Source organism: Lottia gigantea (genome assembly GCF_000327385.1).
Source record: "Lottia gigantea unplaced genomic scaffold LOTGIsca_88, whole genome shotgun sequence".
NCBI lineage: Eukaryota > Metazoa > Mollusca > Gastropoda > Lottiidae > Lottia > Lottia gigantea.
This window is the reverse complement of record NW_008710892.1, coordinates 921,855-940,934: the sequence shown is the minus strand read 5'-3', so window position 1 is coordinate 940,934 and position 19,080 is coordinate 921,855. Positions and strand designations below refer to the sequence as shown.

The window sequence follows — 19,080 nt, the reverse complement described above, 5'->3', positions numbered from 1 at the left end:
ACATCAACCCTACTAGAGTGACTCAGTGAGAAAGACGCTTGCTCGCTAACCTGAGGGTCCAGGGTTCAATCCCAGCATAGGTCGAGATAATACCTTTGGATTTTATGACCCGGTTTCCCTCTGTCAGTGATGCAGGAAAAAGGGGCTGACATGGAAAAAGCGTCTAGTCCTTTGGAAGGGATAATAACCCTAGGTCCTGTATGCTACAGGCTGTGCCTTTAAAGTTTCAGTTTAATTCTTTTCTAAGTTTAAACACCCGATTTTGCCACCTGTTTTCTACTTCTTTCTACTTCTTTCTACTTCTTTCTACTTCTTTCTACTTCTTTCTACTTCTTTCTACTTCTTCTTTCTACTTCTTTCTACTTCTTTCTACTTCTTTCTACTTCTTCTTTCTACTTCTTTCTACTTCTTCTTTCTACTTCTTTCTACTTCTTTCTACTTCTTTCTACTTCTTTCTACTTCTTTCTACTTCTTTCTACTTCTTTCCTAGAATTCAGCTGAAGATTACCTGAAACTTATAGAATTATATCAGTCAATATGCTGTAGTCAGTTAGAGTAACCTCACACTTGCTGTTTTGTCTCAATATTCAATATTTACAGCTGTATTTTTGGCACAAATTCTATGAGAAAATCATTCCATGGCGAGACCCAGCTAGTAAATAGGTATGATTTCAATTAAAGCAGTATTTAAGGAGGGGCTTGGCGCAGTTGGTTAGAGTGTTTCTATCGTTACTTGCGGCTTTTTTGGTGGTCGCTGGTTCCTATTTTGGTAGGCATGTGAATGTCTCGTTACCTTGATTAAGTAAGCTGTAAATGTGTACAGATAATCCCGCAAAGATCAATGCCAAGAGGTTTGGCCAAGGAGTAACTGGTAGAAAGGATCCTTAACTGTGAACCTAAGTTGTTATACTTGTAAAAATTGGTTATTTACTTATTATGTATGTTGTTCTATACATCTACTGATTTCTACCTTAATGAAAATTAGCCATGCTGATCTCTACAGATGTTTTGATAGAAAGAGAAAGAATCTTATTTTTATATATTTACTGACCACAGTGTGTTAGAAGTTTCAACCTGATTGTTTTGAAAGAACCAATCTGTTTTCTATATCCTTTCTATAATGACCAATTAGTCTGAAACTACCTGCCTTTACCTGCCCTCAAAATATCTAAAAACCCTGATAGTTCTTATACTAGCCTGAAATTCAATGATTCTTAACCAGTTCTGGAAAAGCAACAAAAATTGTTTCCTCCACTCCTGAGCTTTCTGTTTGTCTATAGACCTCATTCACGCATCAGCCATATTGAAAAAACGAGGCGTGAATAATGTCCATTGTCAGCTAAATACTAATTCTGGCTCTTTTGGTGGAGATTATATGATATTTCAAGTATGGAATCTTCATACGTATCTATCACTATTCATCCAACTAATAGTAAGTATGGATGAACTTTGATATATATTTTTTTGGATCAGACTATCTGTGAATCAGTTGTTGGAGATGACAATATCTCATATAACAGATATTATAATTACATCTCAAGCTATGTAAAATTCTGTTGAAACAATCTAGCAAGCACTAAAAACTTGCGAGCAGCAGGTTTCAGACTACAAGGGTTATGTTTTTTCTATTACTTTATAATAAGCTGATAGTCAATGTATCAGCTGGACAGAAGGTCAATTCAATGTCATTTTTTCTTAGTTTTTAATTAGTTGTTAATTAGAGACCCATCTGGTTCACTTTCTTCTTTCTTTATATTATATTGTATTTACATTACTCAGAATACCTTGTTAGTTTTTTTATATTTATTGGGTTGTAGACAAAGTTAAAGGTTAGGGAAATATGTTAGTCATGAAGCAGGATTTGAATATGATTTATTTGAACTTGTTGAGTTTATGAATCAAATGAAAATAAAATCTCGCAATTTTTGAATGAAATTCACGAGACACTTAATAGGGTACTGAAATATTCAAATAAAAATCAATACAAGCAAGGCAATTCCATTAATCAAAATCTCATATAAAGAATAGCAAAACCAGGAGTAAAAGTAACGATCTGGTAAGACCCATATTTTAAAAGTTCTTGAAGAAATTTGAAGTCTAAGGATTCTCATTTGAAAGTCATGAAAGTATTTTGAAATCTAAAGCTTGAAAGTATTTTGAGAATTGAAGAGTGTATAGTTTGAGAGTCATAAAACAATCATAGATACTGAAAGGATCTAGAGAGATCCAAATGGCTTGGGTAAAAAAGGATTCAGAGTAATGGCAGATCCAAATTTTGAAAATGTCTTAAAGATTTTGATACTTTGAATGTTCCATATTTGAATGGAATTGAGGAAACTGCATGGATCCATTGGAATTTTGATGATCCAAAGTTTGAAGCTCTCCAATACATTTAGTGATCTGAGGATCTAATTTTGAAGTTTTGAGGATCTCCAAAGATCATTGACCTTTTGACCAGTAGAAATGGTTTATTATGACAAGTGGTAATATATTATAATTGAATATGAAAGGTGAGCAAGAATTATCTCTTTTTATTTACATTCTTATCTTCCTATTCCAAACCAGAAAAAAACATGGTGTTATCTTGAGGTCTATCTAAAGTGGTTGGTGTTTTGAGATAGATAGACAATCAGAATTGAAGATTTTTACCTTTCATCTCCTGTATACCTTGACAAACAGTATGGGTTAATATTAGTTCCAATTTTGGACAGAACAAAGGCATGTACTATGTAACATCAACAATTTTATTTCACTGTTTATCAAGATATATCTGTCTAAGGTACAGCATTTTGGATTCTGTTTCTGGAAAAAAATATATTTTACTTAATAGTTTATACAACAAAAGTATGTTGACAGAATAGAAGAATGAAGCACAGATGGCAACTGGATTGAAAGGTTGTTGATTGGTTAAAAGTATAAAAACCACAGAATCTATTGATAGAGTCCTATTATCAGATATTATAAGAATCTAGTTGTAGGTAGAAACACCTACTGATATTCTGAGATTTGGAAGTCAGTAATATTGTTAGTACTATATGTAATATAATCTATTGATATAGTCCTGTTTCTATTATCAGGTATTATAAGAATCTAGTTGTAGGTGGAAACAATATAAATATCATCTCTTTGATGTTAGTGAATACCTGTCAACAGATCTCTATCATATAGAAACCACAATACTTTACACTAGTCTTCACCTAGAGTCTTATCTTTCATTACCTTCTTCTTTACTGGTTGTTTCAAGCCTTTTACTATTATTTTATGCTATAGGTGATACCTTATTCAACCCAGTTTCCCAGAACCAGAAAAAAGGGCTAGTTTTTGGATAGTAAACAGAGGCCTCGTGCATTAAAAAGACCCCTCCATCATTGGAAGTAGATGAGAAGTAGGCTAATGCTGCTGTCCTGTTTAACATTCTAGCAGTGTATAATACATTTCTCAGTCTTCATAAACTCCATCAGTTATTAAGGAAAAGCCATAAAATTTCACTTCGTTTGTAGAATACTAAAATTATCTCCAACTTTTCTAAAGTTATCAGGAACTGGCCCAAACAGTCTTAAATCTAGTGTACTACAATTATCTCGAGTAAAGTTTGCCGTAACTGGTACAAGCACTCTGAAACCTGGTATTTTATATGAATACCAACCAGTTTTACATCCTCTTGGGTATCATCTCTACCATACAGCTAGTTCTAACTCAGCTAGATTAGTTTTAGATTGAGGAGAAAATCATGTTTTCTACAGGGAAAAATTAACTTACTTCTTACGTTTATTGGATACCAACTTATTATACTACCTATTTATAGAACTTCTTGTGGTTTAAATACCATAAAATTTAATGACTTTAGTCACAAGTGATAAAGGTTTGTCCTGAAGAAAACCAGGCTATGGTGGTATCACCTTGACTTATGTCAGGATTGAACTCTGGGGCCTCAGGTTAGGGAGGTAGCCATTATCAGGTGTTTCAAAGGGATTAGTCATGAGCTGCTTTGAAAGTGTAGGGGGTGTGGGGGGAGGGAGACAGGCCATGACTTATGTCAGGATTGAACTCTGGGCCTTCAGGTTATTATCATGTACTAGGTTTGTTTCATACATTCAGAGAACATGATGGTCTAGCTTTGGGTCACATTCTAGATAGACTGTCCACTGTTGTTCTAGACTAATGAACATTGTCTTCAGATTGTGGTTTTTCCATCAATTTTCTTCAGTAATTAAGAGAGGTTTAGTGTCAGTGATCAATTTAACCTTGTCTTCAATATTTAACACAATTTTCATTTAAGTAGAGGTTAGATAAGTATTAATTATTAGGAAATTTGGATAGCGTGATCTATTTTGTTGAGTACGATCAGGAGAAATTTAATTTAGTTAATGTAATAAAGCCTCTAGTAGACAATTTAGCTAAGTCTAAAAGAAAATAAAACTCAGTCATCTAGAATAATTTGGTGGCAGTTGTTTTCAATCTATCGATTCCTGGCTGTTAATTTAATAAATTTAAACTTATTCAACCTGAAATTGACAATACTTATAGATAAGGAACCCATCTGAGAGATTACTTCCAGAAGTAGAAGCATTGAAGAAGCATTTTCAGTGATACTGATGCAATCCTAGATCTGTCACTCCACATTCCTTTTAGAGAGTACACATGGCTAATGATATTTTGTTAAGTATGTCTTGAGCCCCACTTCCATTCCATGTCATGCTCCACCATCTGTGAAGTCATACAGTTCATAATGTCATCTGTGAAGTCATACAGTTCATAATGTCATCTGTGAAGTCATACAGTTCATCATGTCATCTGTGAAGTCATACAGTTCATCATGTCATCTGTGAAGTCATACAGTTCATCATGTCATCTGTGAAGTCATACAGTTCATCATGTCATCTGTGAAGTCATACAGTTCATCATGTCATCTGTGAAGTCATACAGTTCATAATGTCATCTGTGAAGTCATACAGTTCATAATGTCATCTGTGGAGTCATACAGTTCATAATGTCATCTGTGAAGTCATACAGTTCATAATGTCATCTGTGAAGTCATACAGTTCATAATGTCATCTGTGAAGTCATACAGTTCATAATGTCATCTGTGGAGTCATACAGTTCATAATGTCATCTGTGAAGTCATACAGTTCATAATGTCATCTGTGGAGTCATACAGTTCATAATGTCATCTGTGTACTTTCATGATTTTAGTAAAGCTTTTGATTTAATAAAGATTGATGTCACCAAAGATTTTGACTAAGTGTGAATCATGAACATTGTTGTTTTTGCATCCAAATCCTGGAAAAATTGGCCTGAATTTCAAACAAATACTTTCATGATTTCATTAATGCCTTTGATGGAGTTTGGATTAAGGTCTCTCAGATCATTGACATTATTCAAATATGGCATTTACATTCTCAAACCCCAGAAAAAAAATTGGTCTGAATGTTAAACAAATACTTTCATGATTTTATTAATGCTTTTGATGTAATGTGGATAGATTGTCTCTAAATTTATTGACATTATTCAAATGTGGCATTTACTTTCAAAAACCTTAGACCAATTGACAATTCTTGAATTTTCTAAAAACCCGGAAAAATTTAGTCTGAATGTCAAACTTGTTATTGGATTAATGGTAAATGACAATTGAATCAGGAGACGTTTTCATTCTTTCAGAAACATTCTTCTCTACTTGACAATTATTCAGACATAAAATATTCCATCTACTTGTGTTTTCCTCCAGTCTGTATCTCACTAAAGACTTTCTCTGCCCTGAAGAATGTTCACCGGAAATTACTTTCAATCAGATTCTCAAACTCGTCTGGAATTTCTGTATTGAGGGAAGTTTATATTGATTAGAATCCAGCTTAAAGTTGAATTCTCTTTCAAAGGTATAAATATTTTAGATGACATGAGCTAGAGAGGTGTATTGACTGGAATGGAATTTAAAGTAGATTTGTTCTTCAAAGGTATACATGATCTAACGAGATAGATTGTTCTGCATATGAAAATTAATTTGAAGGGATTTTGATGTTTAAGGAAGTGTAAAGACTTTCTGATCTTTTTATGTACCGGTACATCAATGGCACCATTCCAATTTTTAGTCAAACTAAAGAGGTTCTTGCAATTAATAAAATCATACTAATGACTAACTAATTTAAACATAATTAATAGACTTATATATTGCTCATAAGCAATCGTCTCAATACACTCTAACACTAAAACTAAGTATTTTATGACGTCACTATATGATGCCTAAGGGCCTTTGCCATAGTGAATTCTTGAAATGTTAAGTTTAAGATGAATTGCAAAACCACAGACATCTGATAAAAACTTCCATTATAATTCTCATCTATCTTAACATTTTAGAGAAGTGACATTGAAAAATTCCTGTCTGTTATTTCAACATGTATTATTTGAAATCAACAAGGGAAAACTAAAGTTTCAGTTAAACTGTTATAAAACCTGGTAGAAGCGAGAGGTTTAAAACTAAGACTGATTTCTCCAGAGATTACTGTTACTTACTGCTCTAATCTTATTGTCAGTTTGTAGTTTGACTGTCAACTTTACATGTTTGATTGAGATTTTAAACAGTCTCTCTCTATGTTATATATGTTGATCTTTCTAAACCTCTAGCTAGTTTTAGTGAAAGGTTGGTAATCTGCTGTTTTTGTTGCTCAAAATTCATGACATTCATCAAATGTCATTTGCATAACAATGATTAATTGAATGTGAACTCCCTTAAAGGGATGCTGAGCTGACAAACTCAGGCTTTGAGTGACCTTTTGACATAAGGTGATCTCGATTGGTGTACATGTTCTTCTGTGTTTTCTGCATGAACTGATATCCCTGACTACCCTGAAACTGAAAGATAAGACCAATAGTAAAATTGACTCAGTCTGTTTTTTAGAATTTAAGATATATTGTAAAAGTACAATATTAGATTATTTTCACTGAGTGTTCAATATATATAAAAACATTGAAACAGAACCTAAAATAACATGTTTTTCTTACTCAAAGTTTAGCACTATGCTATCTTCAGACAACTGACCTATTTCAGCCTGCATCACTACTGAAGTTGGACAACTTATTCTCATGTAAAAGTATATATAGAAGTAATTTAAGACAGAATTGAAGGTGATTATTGGTGATCAACATCTTAGTTACAATGTTGATTCAGGATTTAAACATATTGATTTGTTTATTGTTTGACCTGGACCACATCAAATTGATTTTTAACAAGTTTGTAAACTCTCGATCACACAAAATGAAATGAAATAAAGATGAACATCATCAGGTTTTGGTCTAAATTGTGTTAAAGAAGACTCTTTTTAATCTCCAATTACAGAAGAATCTTTATAGTGCCTAGCCAATAGTATACAGGACACGTATTCTCGATACGATCTTAGCGTTAGGATGTCCTAGGTTCTTATCTTCTAACATTGATTCTAGGACATCCTAGCCCTAAGATCGTTTCGAGAATACCAGGCCAGGTTATCTTATTAACTAGATATCTATACATTACTGACAGAGTGAAATAGGGTTTCATTTTAACCTTTCCTAGGTACAACCTGACCCCCCCTCCCTCCTGTATTATCTGTAGATCTTCAGATGGTTTGATAATGAGAAAATCAAATTTATTGTTAAAGACGTCATGTTAGTTGATAATAGAAGTCTATATCATCTTAAAGTTAAATCTATTATTATCTGTACTGTAATCTGAAGATTTCTATCAGTATTTTAAGGCTATGGTGTAGGTGGAATGCATTAACTTGATTTCACAAGAGTCCAGGGATTAGATGAGTTGTAAATCTTGAATTATTTATAAAAATATCAATATCAGATACAAACTGAGAACGTTTAGATATTTTAGATTGATCTGGTTATTTATAACGTGAACAACTTTTTGCTATTTTCATAATGTTCTTGTTCAGGGTAATACAGAAGATTTAGGGCCCTGAATCTTCGTACACACCTGAAATATCACCTTAGAAGATATTGTACACGTTTAAGGTTTATCTTTTAACTTATGATTGAAATGATTTTGTCATTTTTGTTATAGTGGATGTACTCTTTATGACAGGAAATTCACAAATGTTAGGAAATCATCCAATCCTTGAATCTTCTAGACTATATGCTTATAATGTCACCAAAACTCTTTTCACCTTTCAGTTTTTATCTTGATTTAATTTGTTATTTTCGTAATGGTGATGTACTGTTGTAATAAAGAAATTTGCAAGAATTGAGAAATTATCAAGGCCCTCTCCTATCTCTCTCAATTTCTCTTGTTAAACCTGTTGTTCTGAGTCAGAGTATGCCAACTTAATATTCAGTTCACATTCCCCTTTCTAATAGCTTCTCTTGTTTGACATCAATTTATATACCCAGATTCATTAGGTTAGGTCAAGAGGTTAGCAACATATCAGCTTCTTAAACAGGCTTAAGAAAACACTATCAATCGGAAATGCAAAAAAAAAACACCCGAAATCCTAAACAATATTTCATTGACATTGGGGCCATCTGAGCACTTCGGCTCCCATTTTGGATTTTAGAGGGCAAGCTTACTAGTCGTGGTGGAGGGTCAAAAAAAAAATTTATAATCTAGGAAGGCGGAGAATGCATCTAGCACAATTTGGCAATGAAAGTCAAATAAATTTTTCCTTTTTTAATGTGCCCCCTCCCCTCCTAAATACCTCACTGGACATTGCCTAAAGGCTTATTAAATAATGAGAATAACTCTACCTGTTGTTAATTATTCATACCTGTATCTACTGACCTAGTTAATATTGATTGTTTCAACTATTTTACCATGAATTCAGATGAGTCATCAAATATTATTCTATTGATATTTAAACTATAAACTATTTCTATATAGACTTATTGATTATAAACTTAGCTAGTTCACAGCCTTTCTAGCAAACTCATGGATTTTAAGGCTCAAATTTTGACAGTGAGCTGTGAACACTATTACTGATTAGTTCAGCTAAACAATTCTCATTTCTAAGATTAAGATACAATTGGTCAAATGGATGATAAACCTGTCCCTTTAAGAAATGTGGATAGAAATACGCTATGAAATATAGTGATTTATAGTAACTCTATTATAGAAAACTATATAAAACTGTTGATATAATCCAGGGATTTGAAATGTTTCTGACAGATAACGTTAGATTATGATTGAAAACTGCTGTAGTGGATATTAAAGGGACTTAACTAGGATTTCTCCTTCCTCTCACTTTCTTCTCACTTGCAAGGTTCAAGGTCATGGTTTTTCTTAACCGAAAGTTTCCATTTTTCTTTTTTAAACAATATATTTATGAAACTTCAGATACAAAAACTCGTCCAAGTTATGTCATAATTGGGAGTAAAGGTAGTAAAGCATTGGACTTCTCCAAAGAAAAGTACCATCAGGTGTTTTGAGAAGAGTAAGCATGGTCTTTTTCGCACGTGACAGCCACCACTACTACAAAATCAAAAATAGAGCAGGTTAATGCCGCCGTCCTGGCAAAATTTCCCCATTGTACTCTGGTGTTGCCCGTCTTCATTAACGCACAGGGTGAAGAACAGTAGGATGTAAAACTCCATTCATTTCGTTTAAGTTCATATTTGCTTGAATCATGTTTTTTGTATACATCAGTAAGAAGTAAAACTCCAATATATCAACCGAGGTCTATAGAATAGAAATTTAAAAGAAATGATAACCATCTATAATAATGTTGGAATAAAAGAAATAGTTTTTGGAGTGGTGCCATTATTAATAATATCCTGGTACAGAATTGTTCTCTCCAGGGAGTTCCAACTCTTAGAGAAAATATATTACTACTATTAGTTATTAATATATATAAAAGCTACTCTAGAATCCAGACGTGGTCCAATATTCATAATAGCAATATGAAAATTACAAAACAAAACTGTTTCATGAAACACAATGGAATAAAATAAAATAAATTTTGTGTAGAAAATCAGATGAATTGAAACTGTTTGATGGAAGATAAAAACCCCAGAGAATTGAAACTTCTCTCTGGGACAAAGACTGAAGGGAAGGTTAGTGACCTTCGAAGGCATGAAGGAGGGGCAATGCCCCACCCCCTAAATACTTCACTGTATAGAAGACAAGTAAACTTACAAAGGTGCCTATAAAACTCTAAACAGACCCTGACAGAAGAAACAGAGGGGTTATATAGGCGAAAGCCTGTTCCCAAATACTTTTCATATTTATATGAATAAAATATTGTTTAAAAAAAAAAAGAAGAAACAGAGGATGTCAGAGAGCGTGATAAACAAACATACAAGACTCTTTTAAATCCTAATTCAAGCATCAAGGAAGTGTAAAGCAAAAAGCTTCCCTGAAACACGTGTAAAGGCTAACTCTTTTGAATTTCATTCCATCAGCAAGTGTTCCTGACTCTGTAAAACCTTTTTTAAATCTCTTTTGAGGAACCCAGTATTATATTTATAGGAATGTTTTAATTACAATAATAAAGATGTGGCCATTAATCAATCTACCTGTAATTAAAACACCTTTATCAGGTAAAATCTTTATCGTTAATTACCTGTTAATTACCTGAACTAATTAATAAAATTATCAACTGATAATATCTTCATTTGACACTCTGATTTATGTTCAAAATTTGTCATGGTGTGGAATTTTCTTTCCAAACAGAGATAACTTTTATAAGTATAGTGATGGGTGTTGCTAGGAGACCGGGCATGTTCACTCTTGATGCTGCTGTGATACTGGGTTTGTCAATCAGACGTCTGTGGTTCCTGCAATTCCACTAAAACTAAACCTCTGTGACCTAGGCCAGTGCTTTCATTGAGACTCGTCTCAATACACATTAACACTTCATGATGACCTCACTAATAGCGAAGGGCCTTATGTGATAAAGTATATTTTGCGCTTAGTGACATCTTTTCAATCCCTTTAAATACAAGTGAATAGTGAGCTATAAATATTTGAAGGTAATATTGACGAAAGGAGAAAGAAACTGTTTATAAACTAGTGATGGATTGAAGCCAAACTCTTACTTCATCTAACTACCTTGTCTTCCAATAGTTCAATGATAAAACTGAGATGTAAACTTCAGTGATAAACCTTGAGTTGACTGGCTAGAAGGTCAGGTATTGATACAAGTTCGTACACTGCAGTAGAATGATTCACACTAGTATTAAGTCAGTGTTAACTTGTGAATCAGTTTTAATGGTGAATAACCAGGAAATTTAATAGTGAAAACCATGAATAAAAGAGATATTCTGTGAATAATGGAACGAAACGAGGAAATAAAATAGAAATTGAGAACTTAGTGTAACATCGTACTTGTGAAAGCTCCATTGAATTTTAGAATTTAGAATTGAGAACTTAGTGTGACATTACACTTGTGAAAGCTCCGTTGAATTTTAGAATTTAGAATTGAGAACTTAGTGTGACATTACACTTGTGAAAGCTCCGTTGAATTTTAGAATTTAGAATTGAGAACTTAGTGTGACATTACACTTGTGAAAGCTCCGTTGAATTTTAGAATTGAGAACTTAGTGAAACATCCTACTTGTGAAAGCTCCGTTGAATTTTAGAATTTAGAATTAAGAACTTAGTGTGACATTACACTTGTGAAAGCTCTGTTGAATTTTAGAATTTAGAATTAAGAACTTAGTGTGACATTACACTTGTGAAGGAACTTCGTTGAAATTCATCGAATATTATTTTAAAACTTGGTTAATTTGTATGTGTGAAAAACATCCTAGAAATTTTCCTGTCTCTTCTGCGTAGATAACTTTACATAATAAATTAGAGAAGCATGGATTATGGTATAATGAAACTTCGTTATTGTTGTGGAAGTTAAAATATATTGCGAGCAAAATTCAACCTTTGTTGCCGTATGGTTAAAAATATTTTGATTTCATCTCGTTAAATTTTAAGGTAGATTTCGTTTTTTAAACATCTTTAAAGGTGAGAAAATATTTATAACTGTTACTTGAAAAAAACTGTCCTAAAGCCAACACACATGGCAACAGCATGATTTGAGGTCTTGTAATGTAGATGGCAGTCATTTTGTCCTGATGAGGATTGTGTACCTGAAACACATATGTCAGCAGTCTGAGATGAGATCTAGTCTAAGTAGCAGTTTCAGTAGCTCATTAATAGAAAATCATTAAGACTTATTAATATTATATATATAGTAGATATTAGACCATTGTGATACACCTAGCCATGGTATATCAGTGATAATGCCCTCTAATATTCAATATGTTACAGTTATAAATTATATATAGCATATTGTATTGATGCCAGCAGTTTGTATAGTAGTCTTATATTGATGGCTTTACTCTGACTGATTCAGTTAGCTTCAAATATTAGTGAATGTTTCAGCAAAGTGGATGCTTTTATACTGGATTTTATTGTGAATATAGAGATAAATTTATAAGTCGGTGTTTTTACTGTGTAAGCTTACATATTTTTATTGAGTTTCATGTTATTTTAATGGGTTTACTCAGTGATTCAGTAAGACATTAGTGAACTCTCTAAATATAGGATTCTTGACAGTGGATTTTTATGATGAAAATTGTGATATGATTTTTCATTTAATTTTTACAGTGTAATTTATTGAGTTTCATTATTTTTTTATGGGTTTGAGTGTGATTCATTTAATTTTGTGGTAAGTTGGACATTAATTTGTTATTGCAATAGATCTTGAAGTAAATGTTACAAAGATTTCAGGAAATTTCCTTCAGTTTTTGCCCTTTAGTATCTGAGTCTCTTAATGCATATCTAAGATTCAAGAGTATATATTAGTTTGTCTATCTGGATAGTTGGAAACAAGTTAGGAAACAAATCATTTGATAAAGTCAATGTTCTGTAGACAATTTGTTATTGTGGAAAATTACATTCTGTTTGTGTGAATTGAATAACTTGCTGAGTAAGCAATTTTCAAATGATTTATTTAACAATGTGATTATTGTACAGGTTTTCCAATATATTTCGCTACATTTATTCATCCTAGAATTTATATTCTCTATGCTAGACCTATACATATATTCATAGCTCTTCATTTATACTTTGCAAAAAGAGCAGTGGTTATTACTATGCTTCTAGTTGGGTCACTGGTTTTCTTGTAGATTTGTCTTCATATTAATCCTAGAACTTAATTCTCCATGTTTAACCTGTGACATATTTTCTCCTTTTCAAAAAGAACCTGTGATTGGCTTGACATTGTCAAGATGATGCTATTACACAAATATTGATATTTTCTCCTATATGCTTCAGATTTATTGATTAACTATGCTTCTAGTTTGATGAATCATCAATCAATTCTAACTAGGCATAGAATAATTATCAGATATTAACATAGTCATGTTCTCTATGATATATATTCAGTTAATGATGTATTGATGCATAGTATCCAGTAAGCATAGAAAATATGTCACAATGTGTCATCGACTGTTATTCATACATATTCAGTTGTTCAGGAAATATAGTTAAAAGTTATCAAAGTCAGGAATACAACAAAGTTGTTCTAAAAACATTTTTACCAGAGGCGAAGGATAGAAAGATGTGAAACTCTATTTCATTACATTTTTTCGTGTAAGTTTAAAAGAAATAATCACGCTATTGTTTTGATCAGAATTGAATTTTGAAGTTTGGAAGGTGATTAGAGTTCAAAGATAAGAAAAAAAAGGTCTTGGAGTACAAATTGAAGGTTTTGTTGGGAGGTTAGTCACAAATGGTTTTATCTTGAATGTGAAAACACCAGATGGTGTTGATGATGTTGTTGGTGTTGATGGTGTTGTTGGTGTTGTTTGTTGATGTGGTATTCTGTTCTGATTACTGCCAGCATGTCCCATACCAAAACACCTGACCCCACTGTGGAACTAGGTATGTCAACGATGCTATTAATCAAATATTTTGTAGCACTGAAAGTTGACTATTGAAAAAATGACTTAAGAAATGTCATGGAATTTTATGTCCCACTTTTCTCCACCTGTTTGGGTTAATGAGGACAGGTAATGCCATGCTTTGTGCAATGAGGGAAATTTTGCCAAGACAGCATGTTTTGTGACTTGTACACGAGAGCTTGTAAGAATATTTAATTGGTATTGTCTATCAATGATGTTATAGGATGTTTATTATTGATACAAAGTTCTACATAGTTCTTACATTGGATTCCTGCCAATTTTTTACCAGAATTCATCTTGGTTCCAGGAATTTCTTTTACGTTACATCGTTTACGTCTTCGATCTTCAGGTCAATTGATGAGGTTGAATAACAAGGTTGTTATTTTTTTAATCTTTGAAACTTAGTTTAAGTTACTAAAACGTTAAGGAAGAATTTGATTTTTTTTAATTTTAATATCCTCAAAAATGAAATGTCTTGCTGCTAAAATGTTTATTTCCAGCATCTTTTCCTCTTCAAGATTGGTCAATTTTTTATATTCCTGTTTGTCTTTATCTAGGAAAATCTTTTCTGAACTGCGTAGTTTTCGTATTCATGGTAAACGAAATAATTCCATCAATTTGGCACTCGTTTGTTATTTTTGATAGAAATCAATCCGGACAATGTCCATTTTGTGGTATTTTATAATTATCAGGGATTCCTTGTCCATTAGCAGACGGACTGGAAATTAGTTTTTGATTCTAATGTCAATCTGTAAAGTGATGTATCGTGATGGTCGTGTCCATCATTTGTTTTTGAAGAGACGTAGAAGAGTTTGATTAATATGGTGGACAAGCCCTGATATGTCATAGGGGTTATTAAATGTCATTTGTTAGTGGAAATAGGGTTTTCTTTATATTTCAAATTCATTACTCTAGAAAAGAGACTAATGGAAAGGTTTAATCTGAAAATGTCCCCATGAAATATAAGATAGAATCATTAAAAAAAGGATCATTATTTCAAAATTTCATAAGTTCAAGTTACAAATTCCAAACCAGCCCAGGTCTTTATGTTTTGTCATGCTTGGTTCAAAATTTACCTAGAATGGCAATAGTTTCAGTTAGGTTCCTTTTTGACTTCAAACTAGTTTGAAATTTTATCTATATTTAAATACTACAATAAATATTCTATTCCAGCAAGGTCAAACTAGTTCTAGTCTTGCTTGGTTTGAAAGTTTATCTCATAATGACAATAGAGGCTAGAATAAACTCCCCGTACCAGAGAGGTCATTATCTATGTTGACCCACGATTAGATTGAACATTACTATAATTACAACTACAACTTATCTCAACATTGTTTCAGCCATTTTAACATCGGTCAACTCAATCTCGTTAGCTTTATCTTGTTGACGTTGACGTTAGTTAATGAACTTGATGTCCAAGCGTTGGACGAGATGAATCATATGTTTAAGGAAACGTCAATGTAATATGGGATGCATGTGGATCAGGGCTGTTAATTTATATTTTTACCAATCTATGACGTACGACAAAAGATTTTGATTCTCAGACATTTGAGCTGTGCTGTCAGTCATTTCAATGATATGGACAGATTTCAAGTCTACTGCCTTGATTAACACATGGATTTGAGTTTTAGATGGTGATTTGGACTTAGGGTTTTATTTTGTCTGCTTCTAGACCTTGAGGTAAAGATTTTGTTTTCTATAAATTTAAGTTATTTTCTTGTGATTTAGATTTGAAGGAAATCCAAAGGAAAAGTGGGAGATTTGAAAGCAATTTTGAATATTTTTAACATCAAAGGAGTCCTAAATGGATGGACTTAGAAATCAAAGAAACCGATTTCTGTTGAAAATTGTTCATTACAAGGAAAAGTACCGTAGAAGTTCTTAAACTAAAATAAAGATGGTTTTTGGATTATAGTATTAGGATATTAAACTGTGATCATTCCAGAATACAAAGATTTATTAGTGTTTAGTTGACATCGTGTTCAAGTGCTGATTCTCGGAAACTGAACTTGATTTTATTGTTCCTGTCATCTAATTGGTCAATTACTCAAATCGATTTTAAATTTTGTTTTATTATCCAATCAGAGTGCTGTCTGTCTAAAATCTTGATATTATCTTAGATTAGTTTTCAAGTACCGGTACAGACTTCTGGGCCATAAATGAAAATGAAAATATGATGTAAAACTCCCTCATTTCAGAATTATAAAATTTTTGCTGCGATACTGTTTGACGTTGTGTTGACAATGGTTAATGAATACAGAGTAGGATAATAAACGACAGACGGATTGAATCTTCAGTTAAGAAGGTAAAAATCAATGATTCTATTGATTTGAATTCTACCTGGAGGACATTATTGTCTGTCTTCACTGGAATAAGCCACACGTATAATCAACTAGTTCTTCAAACTATGTCTTGGAAACTCTGGAATTATGAGCTGTCAAAAGTAAGATAAAGTTTTGATAGAGAATATTGTATGATCAATACATTGTTGCAACAAATTTTAGTAGAGTTGTATTTTGTGACAAGGTCTTTGGACTAAATTCTTGATGTTATATGCTAAGTAAGACAGATTAGCATTGGAATTACAATGATGCGGTTATTTTCCCCCATTCATGATGCAGGTATCGGTGGAGATGTAATGTCAACAACAATGTTAGAAAAACAGTTTTGATTGATTACAATGGTGTGATTTCTTATGAATTATTTTAGACTTTTATTTAAAAAAAGCTTGAGTTTTGGTGTGGTAGGGTTGTGTTTTAGGGATTGAGCTAGACATATTATCACCATGCTAGAGATATGTCGTGTATTTATAAGAGACTCTCAAGACTAATTAGGTAGTTGTTTAGTTGTGTTCTGCTTGAATTCGAATGTTACAAGTATGCAATAAATTTGACTCTAACTGTGTTATGTCATTTGCACTTGACTTAATGAATTTGATGGCTTTTCTTGTGATTTGAATAATGCAATTTTGGTTTATTTTCATGTGCATTTAATCGATTATCTTCATGTGATTTGAATTGGATTTGGGTAATTATGTCAGGTATTTCCAAGTAGACTTGTATATGAAGTATTTTAGTACTGATAGTTCTATGTGTTTGTTGGTATGTTTAGTTATAGATTTTATATTGAAGCTATGTATTTATTTTCTCTCGATGTTTGTGTTTGTATATACTAAACCTATTGAAGCTTTATTTATCAGCTTTCAATGCCAAAGTAAAGTTCATCGTGTACGCTGGTCAAACTGTTCCAGACAACCTCTCAGAATATTGAGATGCATTGTTTGTTTTAACATGTCGTTCGTTCGTTAGATTAGGTTTGGTAACAGTCAGTCAGTCAGTCGGTTGGTTGGTCTGGTATTCATACTAGTAGAGAGAGAGAGAGAGAGAGAGAGAGAGAGAGGATATTAGCTGAGCAATAGCTAGTCAGAGTTTTATTAGTCTGTTATTTAGTCATGAACTGATAGTTATTTAAATTTGATAGAAATTTTGGAATATTTTACAGATTTTAGATTAAAATGCTGTTTTTAGAGAAAATAAGGTGATTTTGTGTTTGAAAGATTTTGGAAACTGAATTATTCATTAGTCATTTAGTGATGGTACAATTAGTTTTTTAAATTTGCTGATAAACTAAGAAATAATGGTATTTAAATGTGTGATTTGGAGGAAAATGAGTGATTTAGTGTAGTTTTTAGAAACAGTGAAATCTTGTTTTTCGAATTTCGAAACCATGAAATAATGTGAATTGTGAAAAAAGCTGAAAATATTTTCTTGAAATTATTCAAATGTTTTTATATATTATTCAGTGTTTATCAAAGTTTGTAAAGGTGAAATATAACTGTGTAATAATTTAAAATTCTGTTTATTTTCTAGTTATAAATTGGACTCGTGAAAAACTCTGTCAAAATGCCGGCAAACTATAACATGCCTATTAGAATCGTGAATGGACATTCTGTATCCTTGACTCAGATGGAGACTCCGCGATCCTCGCCTAGAGGAAGCTGGATTTATCAAGGAACAATTTTGGAGAGTCCATCAACTCCAGAAATGGAGAAAAGTTCGTCAAACTTTTCAAATTTTTCAAACTTTTCGACTTTAACCAGCTCATGTAGTACATGTAGTTCGTACAGCATTCCTGATAAAATACGTAAACTTTCCTGTTCTTCTTCGTGTATCTCTTGTAAAGACATGTCATATAGACTCATTCTGGAAGTGGCGGCAGATTTATGGAAAGAAAATCCAGATCGTGATATTTACAACACTTTTAATGTTTCGGAATCAGATTTAACGAAGGCGATAGAACATTTAGAGGACCAACTCGGACCTCCAGGATACGAGGATTCCAACCATCATCAGAGTTTATTAAATTCCTCCATGAAGAATAAGATCTTACCACCCCGTATCACGTTTATACTGGATAGTTATTGTAATATTTATATGCTCAGGTAGGTCATAGTGATTTCTACTTACAGCGCCATGGGGTTCAAATCACCCTATAGATAACATCATGATTAAGCAAGAGGAACTTCAATCCATGACCATTTCTTTTGAGAGTCTGGTTCGGTTACACTCTCATACCTTTACCTTCACTGTATTTCCATAGCAGGAACTCCAAGTCCATGCCTAGAGTTGTGCTCATATTCCCTTAGGTCATTGTGATTTCTAACTAAAGCACCATGAGTTCAAATCAACCTGAAGATATGTGAATGCAAATGCATATGCTACTCACTAGTGTAAATTATTTCCCGAACCTCTGAAACCCAAGCTTACTCTTTTCAAAACACCTGATGATACTTCTCTTTGTAAGAGTCCACTACTATACAACTTCTACTCTCGATTTTGCCATTCTTTGGACGAGATTTTGATTAATGGAATTGTCTTGCTTGTACAGATTTTGATTTTTATTCATAATGGAGCACGTATTCTATGTTGTCAATTGATATCATTTTTAAATATATAACATTATGCATTAAAAAATCAATATTTTGCAACCAGAACTTATCAACACCAACATGTCCTGAATAATTAACAACTTTGTGTAACAATGTAACAATCTGTAATAAACAAACAATATTTATAATACTACCAGTCCTAATACTGTACCATAATCTTATCTTGTTTATTTTCATCATGACAGTCAACAAATATTAAATATTTTAATTATTGACAAGGTTGAATATATTTAGATTTAGAAGGTAAATAACAACTTAAT

General features: G+C 32.5%; 1 protein-coding gene across 1 annotated transcript in view; it reads left to right on the top strand.

Annotated features, from left to right (window-relative positions):
- LOTGIDRAFT_223090 (hypothetical protein) overlaps positions 1 to 19,080 on the top strand; it is a gene marked incomplete at its 3' end in the record, with an annotated part of 67,278 nt that overhangs the window by 26,670 nt on the left and 21,528 nt on the right. Inside the window, exon 11 of the mRNA XM_009068028.1 lies at positions 17,914 to 18,274. Within this exon, the coding sequence (XP_009066276.1) occupies positions 17,914 to 18,274 (361 nt within the window). The remainder of the gene's footprint in view (positions 1 to 17,913; positions 18,275 to 19,080) is intronic.